The following is a 17,308-nucleotide window of genomic DNA, read 5'->3' as shown; positions in this document are numbered from 1 at the left end:
ATGGGAAATTTATTCAACTTTTCTTTAGATTTTTCATCGATGTATTCATCGGCAAACGGTGGAAAGAAAAAAAGGATGAGGAGGGGGAGAGGGAGTGGAGCAAAAGCAGAGAATTTAAAGGTTATATTCATCGATGAAAAAGTTTGAACATTCAAACGAATCATCACCCGATGGGTGCAGAATTTACTGACAAATTTGTGGGAACGTAACGATTTCGATGAGTTTTTTATGCAGCATTATCGATTCGAATCGATTGGTAATAATAAGATAAACTCGTGCATCAGTTTGAAAAGAATTTAATGATAATTTGTCATATGATTAATGACGAGCGGGTATTCGTCGTTTCTCTACGCTGTAGCTGAAACTAGAACCAAAACAGCTTGTTAGATATATATGATCCAAGCGGTATGTTACCTACACATGTATATATGTATACTTATGTATGTACATATATAATTGACAAGCCGCGGATAGATGGACGACAGACATATCGACAGACAGGTATATTATTAATACGCACACGTTGACGAGAATTAACCGAGTAGTAATAATGCAAATCGGCTCTGTATTGGGCAACATTCAAATTAATCACGCAGCTAGTATGTAGCATATTTGAAAAGTAACGTTATTTTGTACATCATACATATCGATGCCTCTTAAGAAAAGTAGCACGTTTCAGATTTCTTTATTATGAAAACTAGCACGTTGTGGTTTTCACTACAAAGTTTAGCATGTTTCAATTTTCACTGCGAAAACTAGCATGTTTTCATACAAATTAGCAAGAGTGTAGTATTGCTGGGTATAAAAATTCAAAAAGACTCAGTTAGTCAACTACAATATGATACAATAGTTTTTACACTCTTGTAGAAAGATTACGCATAGTTTAGGTAAGGACTAAATCATATAAATATAGTAAGAAGAATTGATATTTATATTGATAAAAATTCGGACAAATTTAAAACAACTGTAAAGAATCTGTAAAAAAAAAAAAGGATTAATTTTTCTAAGATCTGCATCGACAACACAATTTCGATGATATTTATAAGTTTATTTTGACGCGAAAAAACGCACTTCCGCATTCGCTAATTGACTTTAATTTCGACTACCCTAAACCGCATAAATCTTCAAAAAATCCTTACCGCATTAATGGAAACGTGATAATTTTCGCTAGGATAACCAAAACGTGCTAGTTTTCGTAAAAACTTGAAAGGTACTATCTTCGTAAGAAATCTGAAACATCCTTAGTTATCGTAGGAGGCATCGTCGGATATGTAGATGTGTGTGTGCGTGCGCGTCGCCAACTGGGCTACATCGGAAATCGATCCACTTATTAAATATTCTTTGATTTAAAGACGCGAGTAATACCTAACAAGACGAAGATGAGACGTACGAAGAGAAGGGGGAACGACACGTGGATATTTTATGTATAATTCCGAAACGATCGGTTAGTATAGTTATACATAAGTACATACGTATATCACATTAGGTATACATACACATAGACATCCGGCCCGAAGCTGGTAATAAAAATTCTCTCTTTCTCTCGGTCTTTCGCTTCATTATACACGTATATTAGAATAATCGTCATCGTGCCTGTGTACCATTGGCCGTTGCCCGTGGGTACACACCGTCACACATTTACACACCTATATACACACCATTATAGGCTATACAAGTATGCATAACGCGTATACTCAAACTCTATAAGAGTTAAAAACTAAGAACACGCCCGTGCGATTACCATACTTGTTATACGAGGCTGATCGGACGATGAGAGAGCCAGTTTCTACACCCAACCAACTCAAATGCCACGCGTTTATGCCGCCGCGAGTTGTTGCCTATACACATGTGACAAGAATCAATGAATTTCTTTCCACCGGAGCCTGCGAGTGAAAAAAAAAAAAATATATATATATTTAAAAAAAAATCACCAACTTAACGGGTATATTTATATAAGGCGGACGGAAAAAGGTACACTTTCGAACGACATTAGACTTAAATTGACCCGTCTAGGTTATCGTCAAAGAAGTACTTTGGTTCGCTAGAGGGGGTTCATATAGAGGTACGACATGGAAGAGGGTGAGTTGACCAGAGTTGGACAGTTCGCGGGACAATTGTACGATGGGGGGTGTGGTGCAATCGGGAATTTTGAAATCTCTGACAATGACAACGCGGTCAGTCAGCCACCAGCAGGAGTACTGTAACACAGTGTCCTTTGATGCATGATATCCCCGACGACGAGGACGACGACGACGGTGGTGATTACAGGGCCACCCACCCCCACTTCGTCATCCCTGCAGCAGGTCGGCAGGATTATGCGATATTATTGTACCTTCACGCTCCGCAAGACACGTCAAGAACAGGAGTTCAACTAGTATACGTTATAGGTTAAATACGCATGGATGGCAGTTTAGCTCTCAACTATGATCTATACGTCTTTCACCCCGTGTGTAGGCTTATACTTTCCGACACACCTAAGTTTGAAAAGAGTTATAAATTGGATCGAAGCATTCCGACTTTAGATCTGGAATGAAAATTTCTGCGCGATCTCAAAAATCGCGTTAGTGCCTGAAAGCGTGAAATGCACGCGAGTATTTGAGACAGGATGCGATGAAGGACTCCTCGGGTAACGCGCTAAACGTACGTGTAGGTACTAATTTCCTCCACCTCCACCTCCACCTCCACACCTTACAACACGGTGTCCTATATACTACCTCCTCGTCTACACCGTGCGATCGAGTTCACGTTCCCGGCGGAGTATTTAGTTTTTCAGATCATTGTCTGGTGCAGGGTCGTCAACCCGACTCACCGCCAAGGGCTACGCCGCTGCAGGTATAACACTTAGGTTTCACGGACCCGGTTACCCGAGTGCAGGTCGCCGTAGGTGCAATACACCGAATGCTGATCCTGTATTTCTAATCATTACGCTACGTCGGGTGCGTGTCACAGGTATACAGGCCAACACATATGTCAACATCCATATAGATGGATTTTCACAGGTGACAAGAGGAATCTCTGCAGTGTAGATATCGCAAGGCAAAACGCATCGTCTGCATAGTCCTGCTCCACCTACAATGCCTTTCTCGAATTAATTATGTCCGGCCCGATAGGTCACCCCTGCATATTATATTTCCCAAGGGATGCAATGGAAAATGCATTAAGATCAGCGGACAGGGGAGCGAACTCAGGGTCCGTTTTGCAACCCATCGGCATCTTCTTAGTCCTTATACACCCGACCGGATGGGACCGACCGACAGATTACTGATGCGAGCGGAAGAGAGAAAGAGAGAAAAAGAGATAGAGAGGGACGAAGTTCTTATAACCACGTTCCGTTCGCGTGCCCGAGAAAAGTTTCTACCTGCAGACGCAGCGTGTTATGGTACTATATCGACGCCTCTTATGAAAACGAGCAAGTTGCAGCGTTCGCCACGAAAACTAGCAAGTTTCACGTATTGCGGTAAAAACTAACACGTTTTAGTTAATGCGATAAGGATTTTTTGAAGATTTATGCGGTGTACGATAGTCGAAATGAAAGTCAATTAGCGAATGCAGAAGTGCATTTTATCGCGTCAAAATAAACTTATAAATATCATCGAAATTGTGTTGTCGATGCAGATCTTAGAAAAATTAATCCTTTTTTTTTTTTTTTTTTTACAGATTCTTTACAGTTGTTTCAAATTTGTCCGAATTTTTATCAATATAAATATCAATTCGTCTTATTATATTTAGATAATGTAGTCCTTACCTAAACTATACGTAATCTTTCTACAAGAGTGTAAAAACTATTGTATCATATTGTAGTTGACTAAATGAGTCTTTTTGGATTTTTATACCCAGCAATACTATACTCTTACTAATTTGTACGAAAACGTATTAGTTTTCGCAAAAAATCTGACACGTGCTATTTTTCCTTAGAGGCATCGATATGCTCATCGATTACACGAGCTGTGTATAATGTACGCTATAAATACAATGCTATATTACCCCAAAAATATCAGATAATTTCAGGACAATGATTCTCTAGTTTGGAGAGTATCGTTCTCATCTGATGACAGTTTCACTTTGAATGGAAGAAATCCTTGATCCAAAGTCCACTACACAAAGAAATACCGCGCGGTGTACAGCCGCAGAGATTCTGTATTATACCAAAAATATTCACATATATACATATATGAGAGGCGTTTGAGAACCGTTGGCTACCTGAATTATCCCCGCCCTTTCTTCTTCGAGGGGCCCTACATTCGACGCCGGAGGGACTATTTTTTCTATCCCTCTCGCTCTCTTCGCTCCGGAACATTAGAAATTCTCTCTCTACCACAGATGCGGTTCGTTGTAATATATGCTCGTTTTTTTCTCTCCTCCGTGCACATTCTCTATCCCCTTTTTCATTCTATTTCAACCACCTATTTTATTCTACGATAAACGCACATACACACACACACACACAAACACGGACGCGCGCGCCTTTTTCTCTATATACCTGCGTGAAAGCTGGATCTTTGAATGTAAAGAAGGCAAGGGTAGGCAGGCGGGTATATATATATATATATAAATATATATATATATATATACCTCATCGGCTCGCGTGCTGCTGCTGCTGCAGTTTCAGCAAACTTTTGCAACGGTTTGTTTGCAATACTATAATAGTTTAATAAGTTATGTATAGACGCAAGAATTTAGAAAACAAGGAGGAAGGGCGGATGAGGGGGGGGGGGGGGGGGGGGGGGGGGGCAGTAACAAAAACAAGTGTACGAAAACGACGAGAGAATAAAAATTGGAGAGGTAAAGAACTGCCGTACAATAAGTGCGCGGATATAATTATACTCATCTAGCCATCTAGAGAAAATCTAATCTTATATCGCGTACCGCAACAACCTGCGATGATAATACCGTCTATATAACGTTCATCACGAAGTTGCGGTTATACAATATCTACGTATATAGTGTAATATAGGTCGTACACCGGAATACTTACAATAATCGTCAATATCTATAATAACTGTGTAAATTGTATCGCGAGTTAATAGCGCAAACGACAGATTCGCTCATGTCAACCTCATACTACGTACGACGTGAGATTAACAAAATCAAAACGAACGTGTAAATAGAAGAAACGTATGCACGTCATATTTTATAGACTACGGATAGAATATAAGAGAAGATTTTACTCAAAACTACAGTAAATGAGAGGGATGCGCAAGTTTTTTTTTCTCCCCCCCCCTTTTTTTTTTTTTTTTTTGCTAAAACATACCGAGTAAAATGCAGAATTTTACTCTAGACACAGCGAAGACCACTGTGTGCAGAGTTAAAATCTGCTACATTTGTGGGAGATAAAAAAAAATAGTTGTTGATATGGGTATTTTTTTTTTTTTTTTTTTTTTTTTTTTTTTAAATCTCAAGACCGTGTTGTATCCCTCTTTCGTTGCAGTTTTGATTAAAATCTGTTCTTTTTTGTCTCTCCGTGATTAAGTGCGAGGCGAAGCTTCGAGGTAGTAAAGGAAAAAAAAATAAAAAAAAAACTTTGACACGAAAAAGAAGGGAAAAAAAAAATCACGCACGATCTGTTCAAAACGCGTCAGATTCTCCCGCCGTCTCGTGTTTTACCTGCAACAGCATTTGCGTTGTTGTCGGGTTTCGAAAGGGTGAGGCGGGAGGGAGAGAAATAGAAGAAAAAAAGGAATTGACGAGAGACCCACGCCGCCAACATGGTGCACCATGCAGCAAGGCTGCAGGCGAGCTGCGCTCTGGGTAGAATTTCACGAAAACTCGAAAGATAACGATCAGCTAGTATGATATTTATTTCCTTCTCTGGAGAAAAGTGTAGAGTCGGTGATCATTTTGTCCAGATTCTCACGTCAGTGTTTAATTATAAAAGTACGTTCCACTGTATAAATATCTGGTTATCAGTAATTTAATCGGTTGGGTATAGGCCCAACGTAGCAGCTGTTGTCATTCCCACGAGGATAATAATTGAGCGAGGAAGTGTCCGCGATTTTGCTGTCACAGTTATCATATCGCTCGTAGCTTCTTCTCTCAGTTACTATAAAGCCAGAAAATATTTTTCAATCATTATTATTTTTCACACATTAAGTTATCAGGCTGAAGTTTCTAACGTTAATGTAATTACGTATCTTTGAAAAAAAAAAGTTGTTAATTTGCAACTTTAGGATTACTTGAAACTGTTTAGTAAACCTGTTAATACAGAATAAACAAACTCAGATTTTGTAAAATTCAGTTTCTTCGGTTATTCTAAATTCTTTTAAAGTTTCGATAAATTAACTTTGCTTACTTCAGCCTCGTGGTAAGTTACATTCTGTATTGTCAGTATAAGCGCGCCGATCGTTAAGACTGTAATACGTTCGGAATATTTAAGCGCAGCTGCCACCTTATACCGTATGCACCAGACTATACAACCAGCTCCGAAGAGAGATCATCTCGCATTCAGAGAGTCCTTGCGAGTCTCTCTTTTGGCAGTAAATAAAACGGAAGAAGAATAAAATTAAAAAAAAAATCAAATAAAAAAAAAAAACAACGCATCGACGAAAAGATAAAAAAAATATTTTTCAACTTTACCAAAATCAAAATTTACCCATATACAGATATACCGAAAACGAGTAAAGAACAAAGTGTCTAAAATATGAGTTGCATCTTATCGTCCGAAAACGCCGTTGTTGCGTAAGGTAAATAGTTATATATATGTATATATATATATACGCATACAACAGCGATATCATGATAAAACGAAGTAGAATCAAGGAGCAACCGAAGGAAGAAGCGATCCAGCAAAGCGAGAAAAGCGCGGAGGAAGAAAGAAGAGGAAGAAGAAAAGGAATAGAAAGAAAAGACGGGGATAAGCCCGAGGGGGAGCCGGCAGAATGTGGCGTGCCACGCGACCGACCGCTCGCCGTTCGGGCAAGACCCCGACATGGTGAGGGTAAGGTCACTGCAGCACGGAGCAGCTGTCGTTCCGAGTCCCTCCCTTCGTTCCTCTCGTCCGACCAACGTCGAACGGACTTACGGACCCCGATCTACGGTCCCAGTGTGTCGGAACGGCCCTCCGAAGATGAGGAGGAGGAGGACCACCTCCGTAACACGAAGTAGAGGTTCTCGACCGACTGCAGTATCCTCGAGAGTTATCCCCAACGTCTGTACATTGGCCGGTTATACATACGTATTTGCATTTGCAATTGATAATTTCATGTTGAATCCTCTTAAATTTTCAAGATTACAGGTTTATCTATCTCGTTTGATACGATAGCAGTCTAAATCATCGAGTCCTTTATACCGTGGGCAGGATTTAAAGGAAACTAGATTTCTCACGTACCCCGTTCGTTACAGCGTGTTTGTATCTTATTACGAAAAATGAGGAATCGCCGTCGAGACGGATAGGATGCGCCACGTGCCGCGCGCGTGCCCGATACACCTCGTCGTCGGCCGTCGGGGGACTTTGTCACCTTTGTTCGCCGCGTCGCGTTCCTGTTCCTCCTCGAGATGCGAGGCGAGCAAGCGAACGAGGAGAAGGTATAGTGTGTAGTGGATCGCTGCCGCCAGTCTGCTCGCCTGCCTGCACGCCTTGGGAATATAAGGTATAGTGTATAAGCGGTGGGTATAAAAGCGCGTGTGTATAAGGTACCGGTAGGTAGGCAGCAGACGCTTGGAATGTTCAACAGGTGATCGACCAGCCGAAAGTCCGGGGAACTGATACGCGACACCATTTTTCCTCGATTTTCCGTATACCCAAGCAGAAATATCTTTATATACATAAGTTATATGTTTATTTATATGTATATATTTTATACATTCGCACGCAACCAAGCCGGACTCTGTAAGCCCGAAACTACGTTTATTTTGGAAAACATATTGTACCGAGATACGCAAGCTATGCGTGCAGTATACAGTATAATTTTCGCAGCATCCGAAACAAGGTTGCGAATGTCGTGAATCCGGGTCAACGCCTGTGATCATCCGCAATTGAGGATATCGACAATATTTCCGAGAGAAAAACGATCATCTCTTCGAATCGCGCGTTGTACGATACACGAGGTCTATCAACGACTATCCACTTTTAGGATTCGATTCCTCTCTAGTTTTTGATCTAGACGAGTAATGAGAATTTGAAATTAAGGGTATCCTTCCGACGTCCTGTAATACCGACTGCGCAGGTAACGTATTGAAATCGAATTTCTCTCGCCCTGCACTCGAGGCGAGTGTAAACGTGCAAGCGTGATCATTCACGCGTGCACGCTGCACTTACATTACGAGGTGGACGCCTGCCTCTCTGCGTGTCCCGCGAGTGAGGTGAACTCGCACCGCGTAAGTAGAAACTCGTGCGTGCATGCGTACAAAGCTAACAAAACCTACCTCGGCGTACAACGTGCCGAGGAGGCAGCCGGTACAACGGCATGAACCCGCAACGGCAGGTGCACTGCGTCGCGTCGATGTCGCACCCCCACCTCGTTCACGTCCTCCCTCCCGCCAAACTTGAGTCGCTACCACCGACGCGATCCTAAAAGAAGCTTTGCCATGCCTATCCGCCAGAATTTCTCCTGAACTTACTCCGATGATTGAAGAAAAAAAATGGACGCGTATAATGAAGGAAGAATGAATGTACGTGGTACCACTAAAAAACGTTGGATTAGGTGAACAGAGAGATTCTTGTAAAAAGATGAGCTTTTTAGGTTATGTGGAAGATCGCGCTTAGATGATTTTTCACTTTTGTATTATCGTGAATGGAATTTTTTTTTTTTTTTTTTTCTATCCCTTAATTCGATCATAATATCTCAATTTACGTTACAAAGAAGAACCGCACTTTTAATATTAAGTATTCAGTTGATATTTAAAAAGCGTATCTGTTGACTTTTTCATTATTAATACAATCTCATGAAATAGTTGTAATTTAACATGAACTCTTAATTTAGGAGAATAAGATCCCTGGTTGATGTGTTGTTGTGTTACGGATAGTGATCCTTGGGTTGAATATAAATGTCAGGAAAGAAACAAGAATTCAAGTGCTACAACGTGTTTCTTCACGAATTCAAGAGCAATTGAAAAAACGTGAGATATCGCTAGAGCGCGATCTTCCTGGCAACGCAGAACGCTCATCCTTCGACAGAATCTTCTTTCAACCTGAGAAAACTTCTCATAGGGTATCACGATGAAAAATGGTGAATTACTTTTTCTGAAACACCCCAATATACATACTCCATCGAATTATATCAGACCCTACTCACTGCGTAGCTGTTGCATCAACGGTAGGAACGTTACAGTTGACAAAGTTGAATGAAAAAAAGAAAGAAAGGAAAAAATAAATAAATAAATAAGGGAGACGCCTGTGCATGGGCTGGTGCTCGTGTGTAGGGAGTGAAAGAGAAAGAGAGAGCCAGAGAGGAGGGTCGGAAGGCTTGTAGCACGCGGGAGAGGGTTGATATTTCGCTATTTTCGCTACTGCGCACCTGTCGGGGGTTCGTACGTAGCGGGCTACAACACGTGCTTCTATCTCAAATACAAAGGTCAACGCCGTCGCGAAAAACGAGTAGACATGTCCGCCTGCCACGGATATATTTTCTTCTAACGTTAATTCTTCAGTGAAACTGTGCATCGGATACAACGGCGAGGATTCGGACAAAGGGCGGTGAAGTGATTGTTGCAAGTGGCGACAAGAATCACTCCACCTGGCCGAAGTCCGAAGAGATCAGATGATGTCTCCTTTCAGTTTCGTGATTATCTCAGCGGCGCAATAAATGAGCTTTTCTATGTTTCTATCGCTTTAAATCCATCATTCGTGCACATTAATCACTATCGAATGGACAATACGATTTCCAAGACGTGTAACGCGTCGATATTTCGAATGGAATCGTACTTGACACTGAGATCGTAAATTTATCGCGAGCCTTTGCGGGTTAACGTTATCTCAAGTGTATTAAGTTCACTGGCACCGTCACGTCGACGAACTATTCGTAAACACCATTGCCTATTTTGTTCAAACTTTGTGCGTTTCTAATAACCCTCGCAGAAGAATAACCCGCGGTAAGCTGTCTACCTACGATAATAAATTGGTCCGCCTAACTCGCACGAAGATGAGAAGACTTGCTGCAGAGACTTTGACAACTTCGACGAACTGTATCCACGATTGTAGACTTGTGTAAAAACGTATTCGGGTCTTGACTTTAATCGCGCGATTGCGAAATGGAAAAAGGCACACCTGTAAACAGATCGTCATTGTCACCGAGGTGTTGCGGGCAAAGTATAGAAATGGATATCAGAGATTCTCACCCGCCGGGCATTGTCTCGAAAGAATGATATACATATGAATACGTGTATAAACGGCGAGGGAGAGATTGTTTTCGGGGTGTTGGGACAACGGGGTAGAGAGGAGGCGAGGAAGAGGGATGGAGTGAAATTTAGCAACTAGCAAGTATCGCGTGTAAGTTGTTCGGGGAATCACCGATTTGGGTGAAGGGGCGGGGGATGGGGGGTTTAATTGGGAGAATATACATCGTCCGAGGGCTGGATAACCTCGGGTGTTGCGAGTGAAACTTAAAAAGTGGAAAAAAGTAAGCAAGTCAGGGGAGAGAAATGCCGTAGCGGCAGCACCATCTACATTGTCAAGTGAACCAAAACACAACCATCCTGGGCAACTGGGTTGAAAACGGTTGTTGTTAATCATCGTTAACTCGCGTCTCGTACGCCAACTAATCAGCAATCGAACGACAATCGTTCGGCCAGATATTTTCACCCACATGTCACTCGGACGCGATGTTTTTAGTCGAAAAACGCGGCGCTGTATACGTCTACGATACGATATCCGAACGAAACACGACACGCACGCTCTTAAACATTCACAATTATCCGTCAACTCCGGGCTAGTTATTCACTGTTTATGCACTGGCTCTTATACCTAGTATGTTAAACTTCGTTTATTCACACTCACCAGGCTGCTTGTTAGCGATCTTATTGAAGCAGTTTTGAAATACTTCGTAGAGATGCATCGGCTCGTCGTCGCTGGCCGCCATGTTTCCGAACATCCAATTCATTTGTTTCGGTTAACGGCCGCCCGCGGCGCCACAAACCGTCATCCTCTCGAACCTCTCGAACGCTGATTGTCGACTAACTTCGGCCCACCTCGACTCCCGCCAATATTTGAAATTGTTTCAGGATGAATTTTACGATGCCATAATACAATATGCGCTATAATTATAGCAGCGAAGAATGTGATCGAGAAGTTGGCAGTGAATTTCAGACGCAACTAAAAATGGAAAACAATAAGAGCCCGCATATGTTTCAGCTAATGTACAGTTTAAAAAAAAAAACCTGACATACTTTCAGGCGATATTCACATGGACTGTTCTTTTGGTATACCTTCGTAACTACGTATACTAAATTCTGGCTGAAAATCGCTTTCTTCTTGAAACTTTTTTGTTTTTCTCTATTTTTCACGCATACAAGGTATTCATCGAGACATTGATCGATGTCGAGTACAACCGTGCAACCTGCAAGAATTGGGATGATGTTACAGGTGCGAAGGAAATATAACATCAGTGTAGGAATGGAAAGATTATGCAACCTCTTTTATTGTTATTAGTACTTGATCGATATAATTGCCCTAAATATATTATGTATATATGTAATTTGGATGCATTATACACCTGAGGAAATTCCAGAAAATATTGGCTATACGATACGATACGATGGCAGACAAACTAGGAGACTGATTTACTTTTGACTTTCGGCTGCATGTCAAGTTGATTAGGCGCTGGAAGTTTTCCTGAATCTTAGATGATTCTGCCAACCCGTAGATTTGAATCTATGCCGTGCGAAAAGCGAAATAACAGGCCTGGATGTATTACGAACTTTCGCAATTAAATTTTCTACGATCATCAAGTTTGCTCTATGATTATTAACTAATTAAGCAAACTCTCACGAAGTTCAATTGCATATGTCTATATGTACAAATATGAATAGTAAATCTGCAGTGTCGATGACAAAGCGGTAACTATTCACGAAGATTGTTTGACTAGAACACCGCGAGGTACTTTACTAGACTCTTGTGCTGCACTCTGCGCTCAATAAATAAAGTTCTAATAAGATATAAGTGACGTCATTGAAATATTAACTAATTGGTTGCCTATTAATCAACTTTGGGTCCTCCTGCTGGACGATCGCTAGCCATAAAGGGCACTGCGACTAAGTACATATACGGTTGAACAGCATACAGCATGAAGACGCAGAGGTAAAACGGTAGTACTCGATCAGTTGGGATAGCAGATTGAGCGAGTTGCAAGGCAATAGTCAAGCTGCAAATCAGAGCTCCTTTAACTATGTAGCTTGAACATTGTGCAGAGTGAGATAGCCTGAAAAAATATCAATATTTATGCAATTAATCGCTCTGGCTTTGAACAGAATATTCAGCAGATATTAGTCATGTTCTCACCTGACTCGAACAGGTGCAATTAATGCTAATCCAAACGCGGCACCAGATACTCTCACTAGCGAGAATAGCGGTGTTGTGTTAACGTGAATCCACTCTGGATTGGTACACCATTTAAACGCCAATTTGACACTCCACTGTGGATCCATGCCTGCAAAATGTGTAACATATATCTGTCATCCTAGATGCGATCACAATGCGCTTGAATAAATTGTCTCGTATTAATTATTTTACCAAGGCCTTTCTGCAGCCAATACGATCCGAAAGATATCATGGTCATGCCTAAAGCAGCCAAGAGTAGTTTTGGCCTGCGAGTATGCCGCCACCATGTTGAAATTCTATAGTTGCATAAAAACGTCCGTGCTATCAGCACACCTGCAAAAAGATAATTTTTAATAAACGTTGATAAACTGTGACACAGAATAAGGAATATTATTCAGTACCGAAGATTACAGGCAGACTTACTTACCTCCGAATGCTCCGAGGATACATTGATGAGGAAAATGCGCGGCAACGTAAAGGCGAGACGCAGAAACCAAGAACAGCAAAATACCGAACAAGAGCCAGAGAGTAAATTTTATTCTTGTTTTAGTCGTTTCGCTGTAAGAAACGAGGAATTAATAAACAAAGACGCACCCCAGTTGGAATATCGTTTGGTAATGGAGAATAGAAAAAAAGACTCGATTTACCTAATTCTTTGATGCCTTGATAACGACTCGTTCATAAAATGAACAATTGCAAAAAGTACAGCTGCAGAGCCCATCACATGCCCTGAAAAATTTCAAAGTGTGATACATGAGTGATTTCGCAGAGATTTAGAGATGTGTATTGCGATATTCTTTTTTACGCACCCGATGGGGAACCTGGACCAGTTTCACATGTTAACTGAGTTTGTCTTAGCAGAGGTACAGGATGCTTTATCAGCAGCTCTCTTTCTTTAACCCACCTAGAACATATTATGGAATATTTGCCATATTAACCCAATATTACATGACTTTTATCTAACTCAAGTTTACAGTGATAATAAATTTCACGACCGCTACTCATTGAAAGATATAAACATCCGTGTAGCTAGTGCTCAGCTTATCTACTAAATGTACGGTTTATCTAAAGTGAATGACGAGGCAGATATTCAAATAATTCACAAAATTACAATCCGGATTACGCCTTGCAATATTCAACGTGATAACGATAACTTCCATTTTCAACTCACCAGTAGGGTCTATGTTCCATGAGTAGCCATTTCAACAACACATTAGACCACTCAGACACGAAACTAACTATCAGTATATCAGAAGACAGCTTAGGACTTAAAATGGCAAATAGTGGGACCAGAATCGAGAAAGCATAATCTGGATCAGCGACTTTCGTTACGGCCAAAAAGAACCTGTCGCTATCTGGAAAACTGCAAAAGAAAAAGAGAATTTTCACAGGCACTATTTGGAGCCATTTATTAATTATGCAAGGTCCCAAGAAGGAGGGAGAGTATAAAAAATCTATACGTGATCTTATCTCGGGTGAAGGGGAGGGAATCATTTTTACGTAATATTTTACAAGTCGGAATGTGCGTAATAGACATTTTTTATTGGATAAATGTCCATACAGCAATGTCTCGGGAAACAAAAATCGCACAGAAAATTAGAGGGCAATTTCAAAAACTACGAAAAATTTCTATTTAGACGTTCCACAAACTATGAGATCTATTTTTTTATTTTTAATATACTATTTTATTTATGTATTGTTATTGTAAAAATGGGTGCCAACCCATTCAGTCCGAATGATGGTTAATAATGAGAACTAAACGTGCTTTTATTGTTCAACTTGATTATTTTAAACCTAGTTGTTTATTATTTTACGCAAACTATTAATTGTTAGTAGTTCTTGACCGACTTATTTCATCACTTTAGCATTGTTTGAAATATTATATTTAATTATCTTGATACTTTAATTGTTTATATTTATAATACGGATATTCTAAAGGATAAATAATTATCTTTTATGAAATAAAAATCTTTACTTTATATCAAATTATGAGTATTGGTACAACTGGGGCTCTTCGAACGACATTTGACTATAAAGGAAAACTGCAGGTATAATCTTACGTATGAAATGAAAGAGGGAGTCCACGAAATATTATGTGTTCTTACATGGGGGCAGAGGGGTTAAAAATGGGGCTAAAATTGTCCTTACCTAATTAATGAATGGCCCCTTATAGCTTTTCTTCTCTAAATCTATGACACTAAAACAAGCAGATAATAGTGAGCAGGTAACGGATGATCAAACGCTGAAACTTGGCAGAATTATTAAGGGAATTATTTTTGATAAATTTCTTGATATGTTATCATTTTCTCACTCCCTGAAATCCGTCGAGAATTACGACCTGCTTACGACAATATTACCTACTAGTTTCAGCATCATTGTAGAACTTTGTGCTTTCATACTTATTTATTAGGAAACGTTATACTCACGTGTTCTGCAAGCCAGCAATAGCCGTAGCACCGATTTCGTACAATGCTTCAACGGGATGCATTTTGAACTTTGAAGATTGCCCAGAAATCAAATCAAATGCTTCTGAAAGTGTGCGTTCATAATATCAGGCATGTAAACACATCGGTACATAGGTAATATGTATGTAATGCAGTGCCGGCCCAAGGGAGATGCGAACGGTCCGAGCATATCAGGCCCGGCCTTTCTGAGGCCCTGTGCCGATGACTGACTTGCAGATAGATAGTGCTGACAGTTGGCGACCAACTACGTAGTAAGAAAAGCTGAACCAATGTTTCATTGTGTTTGCGTTTGTAAGGGCTGATTGTACAACATATGTTTTTATTGCGAATTGTGAAAATAAATAAAATATACATATTTGAAAGCAAGACGAGTGTTTGATGTAATATATAACTGAACTTTACAATCATACTGCTAAAAAATTAAATCGTTGCTTCCACTGCAGGGATTTACAAAGACAAGGTGGTGAGATTGTTCGGAAGAGAACAAACTCTTTAGGTAAGATATTGCGAAGATGCTACGGCTTCGTCTTCACACTTCATTCTCAATTTGAAATCTAAAAATCGAATTTTCGAGATGCATGCCCCTTTTGAAGATTAATAAGAATTCATTTAAACTGTATCCAAATTTTATTACTGTTCTGAAAACTGTATTGACCGTACAAATTGCCGTCGCATATGCAGAAAGATCTTAATTTCTCAAGATTGAAGATAATAAAAATTACAGTCCGTGGATTTATAGAGGGGTTTGACTGTAGTTACAATCTAGCATTAGTCAAAAACGATTCACTTCCCTAGCCACTTTATCGATTGAATCCAACTTAGCCAAATAACTAAATTGTGATGATATGATCAATGAATTTGCTATAACACATATTGATTACATATCAATCTCTTATTGTAGTGAGACGTATACCAAATTATATTCCATGAGTTTATGAAGCAGTTATTTTTGGTACTCAATTTATCAACGATTTTTTATGTGATTGAAATGTTCATTTCATAAAGAAAAATTTAATTATTCATCTGTTTTATGTATTCCTTGAGTCTTTACAATACCAATCGGTGCAATGTAATGTTGAAGCCACTAAATAAATATTATAAATAACAGGAATCGTCTGTATGATAAGTGGAAGCAAGTTGAACGAAAACTGTTAGGTGCCGTCAATAATGGAAATATTTTATATAGGTATATTCCTATAGACATATATATATATAATATATATATATATATTAAGAAAATAATGATATTCAATTTATAAAACAAGCTAAGGTTGTTTAAAATAAACAATCAATTTAACCACACTAACCATAATACTATTAAGAAATATAACAATGATCCCGTTTTACAATGGAATATTCCTTTGCTAGTTTTATCAGACGTCTTCACCAAATCACGTTTACGAGTGTACTAATCTCGTTTTTAACACTTGCCTATCATTTACTTTCCTCGTTACTCAATCACACAGGGGTCATACGATTCAGACACAAGCTTTAATGGGGTACCCTGTTCAATTTCGACCTTAACATATATATATCTCCAAATATAGATAAGTCCACGTATCTGAAACGTAAATAAGTCTTAGCAGCTAGATTCTATATGCAATTCTGAACAAAAAAAATCCAACACGTTTTCATTTGACATAAAAATAAAACATTGGCGTAAATTCTGCGAATTTAGTATTGCAATTTCGTAGAATCCACGGATGTTTGGCAGCAGTGCATTGGAATTTTTCTGTCAAGAGTTTCTTGCGCATACACTTTCTTCCCAGAGGGGTGAAATTTTTTTTCAGAACATATTCTACCATAATCTATATCCTGTTGGCAGGAATTTTTGATCGCATGTTTTTTAGTCATTTCAAAGACGAAAAGCTCGGTGTTATCGAAATTTCACCTGAGTCCCCTTTAACATACATTTCATACACAGTTCAGAATCACGAGGTATAAAGTAACCTTCAACAGTAATAAATAGCAAAATGCAATACGTCGTTACTTCGTTGTACGAAATTTTTTTCACGGCCCCGCAAGTCAACTTTGCATCGGGCCCCGCTTCTGTTCGGGTCGGCACTGATGTAAAGTATACAATACGAACACGCTATGTCAATAAACGTTATCCGTGATCCATGCAATTCCGATTGAAAATTTTGTACCTTGAATTATACTGAGGATTATATCACGCTCATATTCTTCGGTTGAATCGTTTGCGGCAGAGCAAAGATTAAGTAACTGGAGAAACAAGATATTGACGAAAAACTGACAGGTACTGACAGGCTCCGTCCGCACCGCCAACCGCCATCTTGCTTAAGCCGGCCGCAGTGCTACCACGCTACCACGGCAGGGTGCAGTGTTGGCAACCTTCGGGAACGAGAATATGTTA

General features: G+C 39.8%; 2 protein-coding genes across 3 annotated transcripts in view; both read right to left on the bottom strand.

Annotated features, from left to right (window-relative positions):
* LOC124408465 (transcription factor 12) overlaps positions 1 to 11,023 on the bottom strand; it is an 81,299-nt gene extending 70,276 nt beyond the window's left edge. For both annotated transcript variants that reach the window (XM_046885395.1, XM_046885403.1), the window contains exon 1: positions 10,931 to 11,023. In XM_046885395.1, the coding sequence (XP_046741351.1) occupies positions 10,931 to 11,012 (82 nt within the window). In that variant the 5' untranslated portion in view covers positions 11,013 to 11,023. The remainder of the gene's footprint in view (positions 1 to 10,930) is intronic.
* A 618-nt stretch (positions 11,024 to 11,641) lies between these two features.
* Positions 11,642 to 17,203, bottom strand: LOC124408470 (glucose-6-phosphatase 2). The gene is made up of 9 exons (XM_046885411.1): positions 17,082 to 17,203; positions 14,896 to 14,998; positions 13,641 to 13,832; positions 13,279 to 13,373; positions 13,117 to 13,198; positions 12,897 to 13,027; positions 12,662 to 12,802; positions 12,431 to 12,578; positions 11,642 to 12,350 (listed from the first exon to the last, which is right to left on the bottom strand). The coding sequence occupies exons 2-9, from the start codon at positions 14,955 to 14,957 to the stop codon at positions 12,128 to 12,130; spliced, it is 1,074 nt and encodes a 357-aa protein (XP_046741367.1). The 5' UTR covers positions 14,958 to 14,998; positions 17,082 to 17,203; the 3' UTR covers positions 11,642 to 12,127.
* Positions 17,204 to 17,308: the final 105 nt, after the last annotated feature.

Source organism: Diprion similis, chromosome 8 (genome assembly GCF_021155765.1).
Source record: "Diprion similis isolate iyDipSimi1 chromosome 8, iyDipSimi1.1, whole genome shotgun sequence".
Lineage (NCBI taxonomy): Eukaryota > Metazoa > Arthropoda > Insecta > Hymenoptera > Diprionidae > Diprion > Diprion similis.
This window is presented reverse-complemented; position numbering and strand designations above follow the sequence as displayed.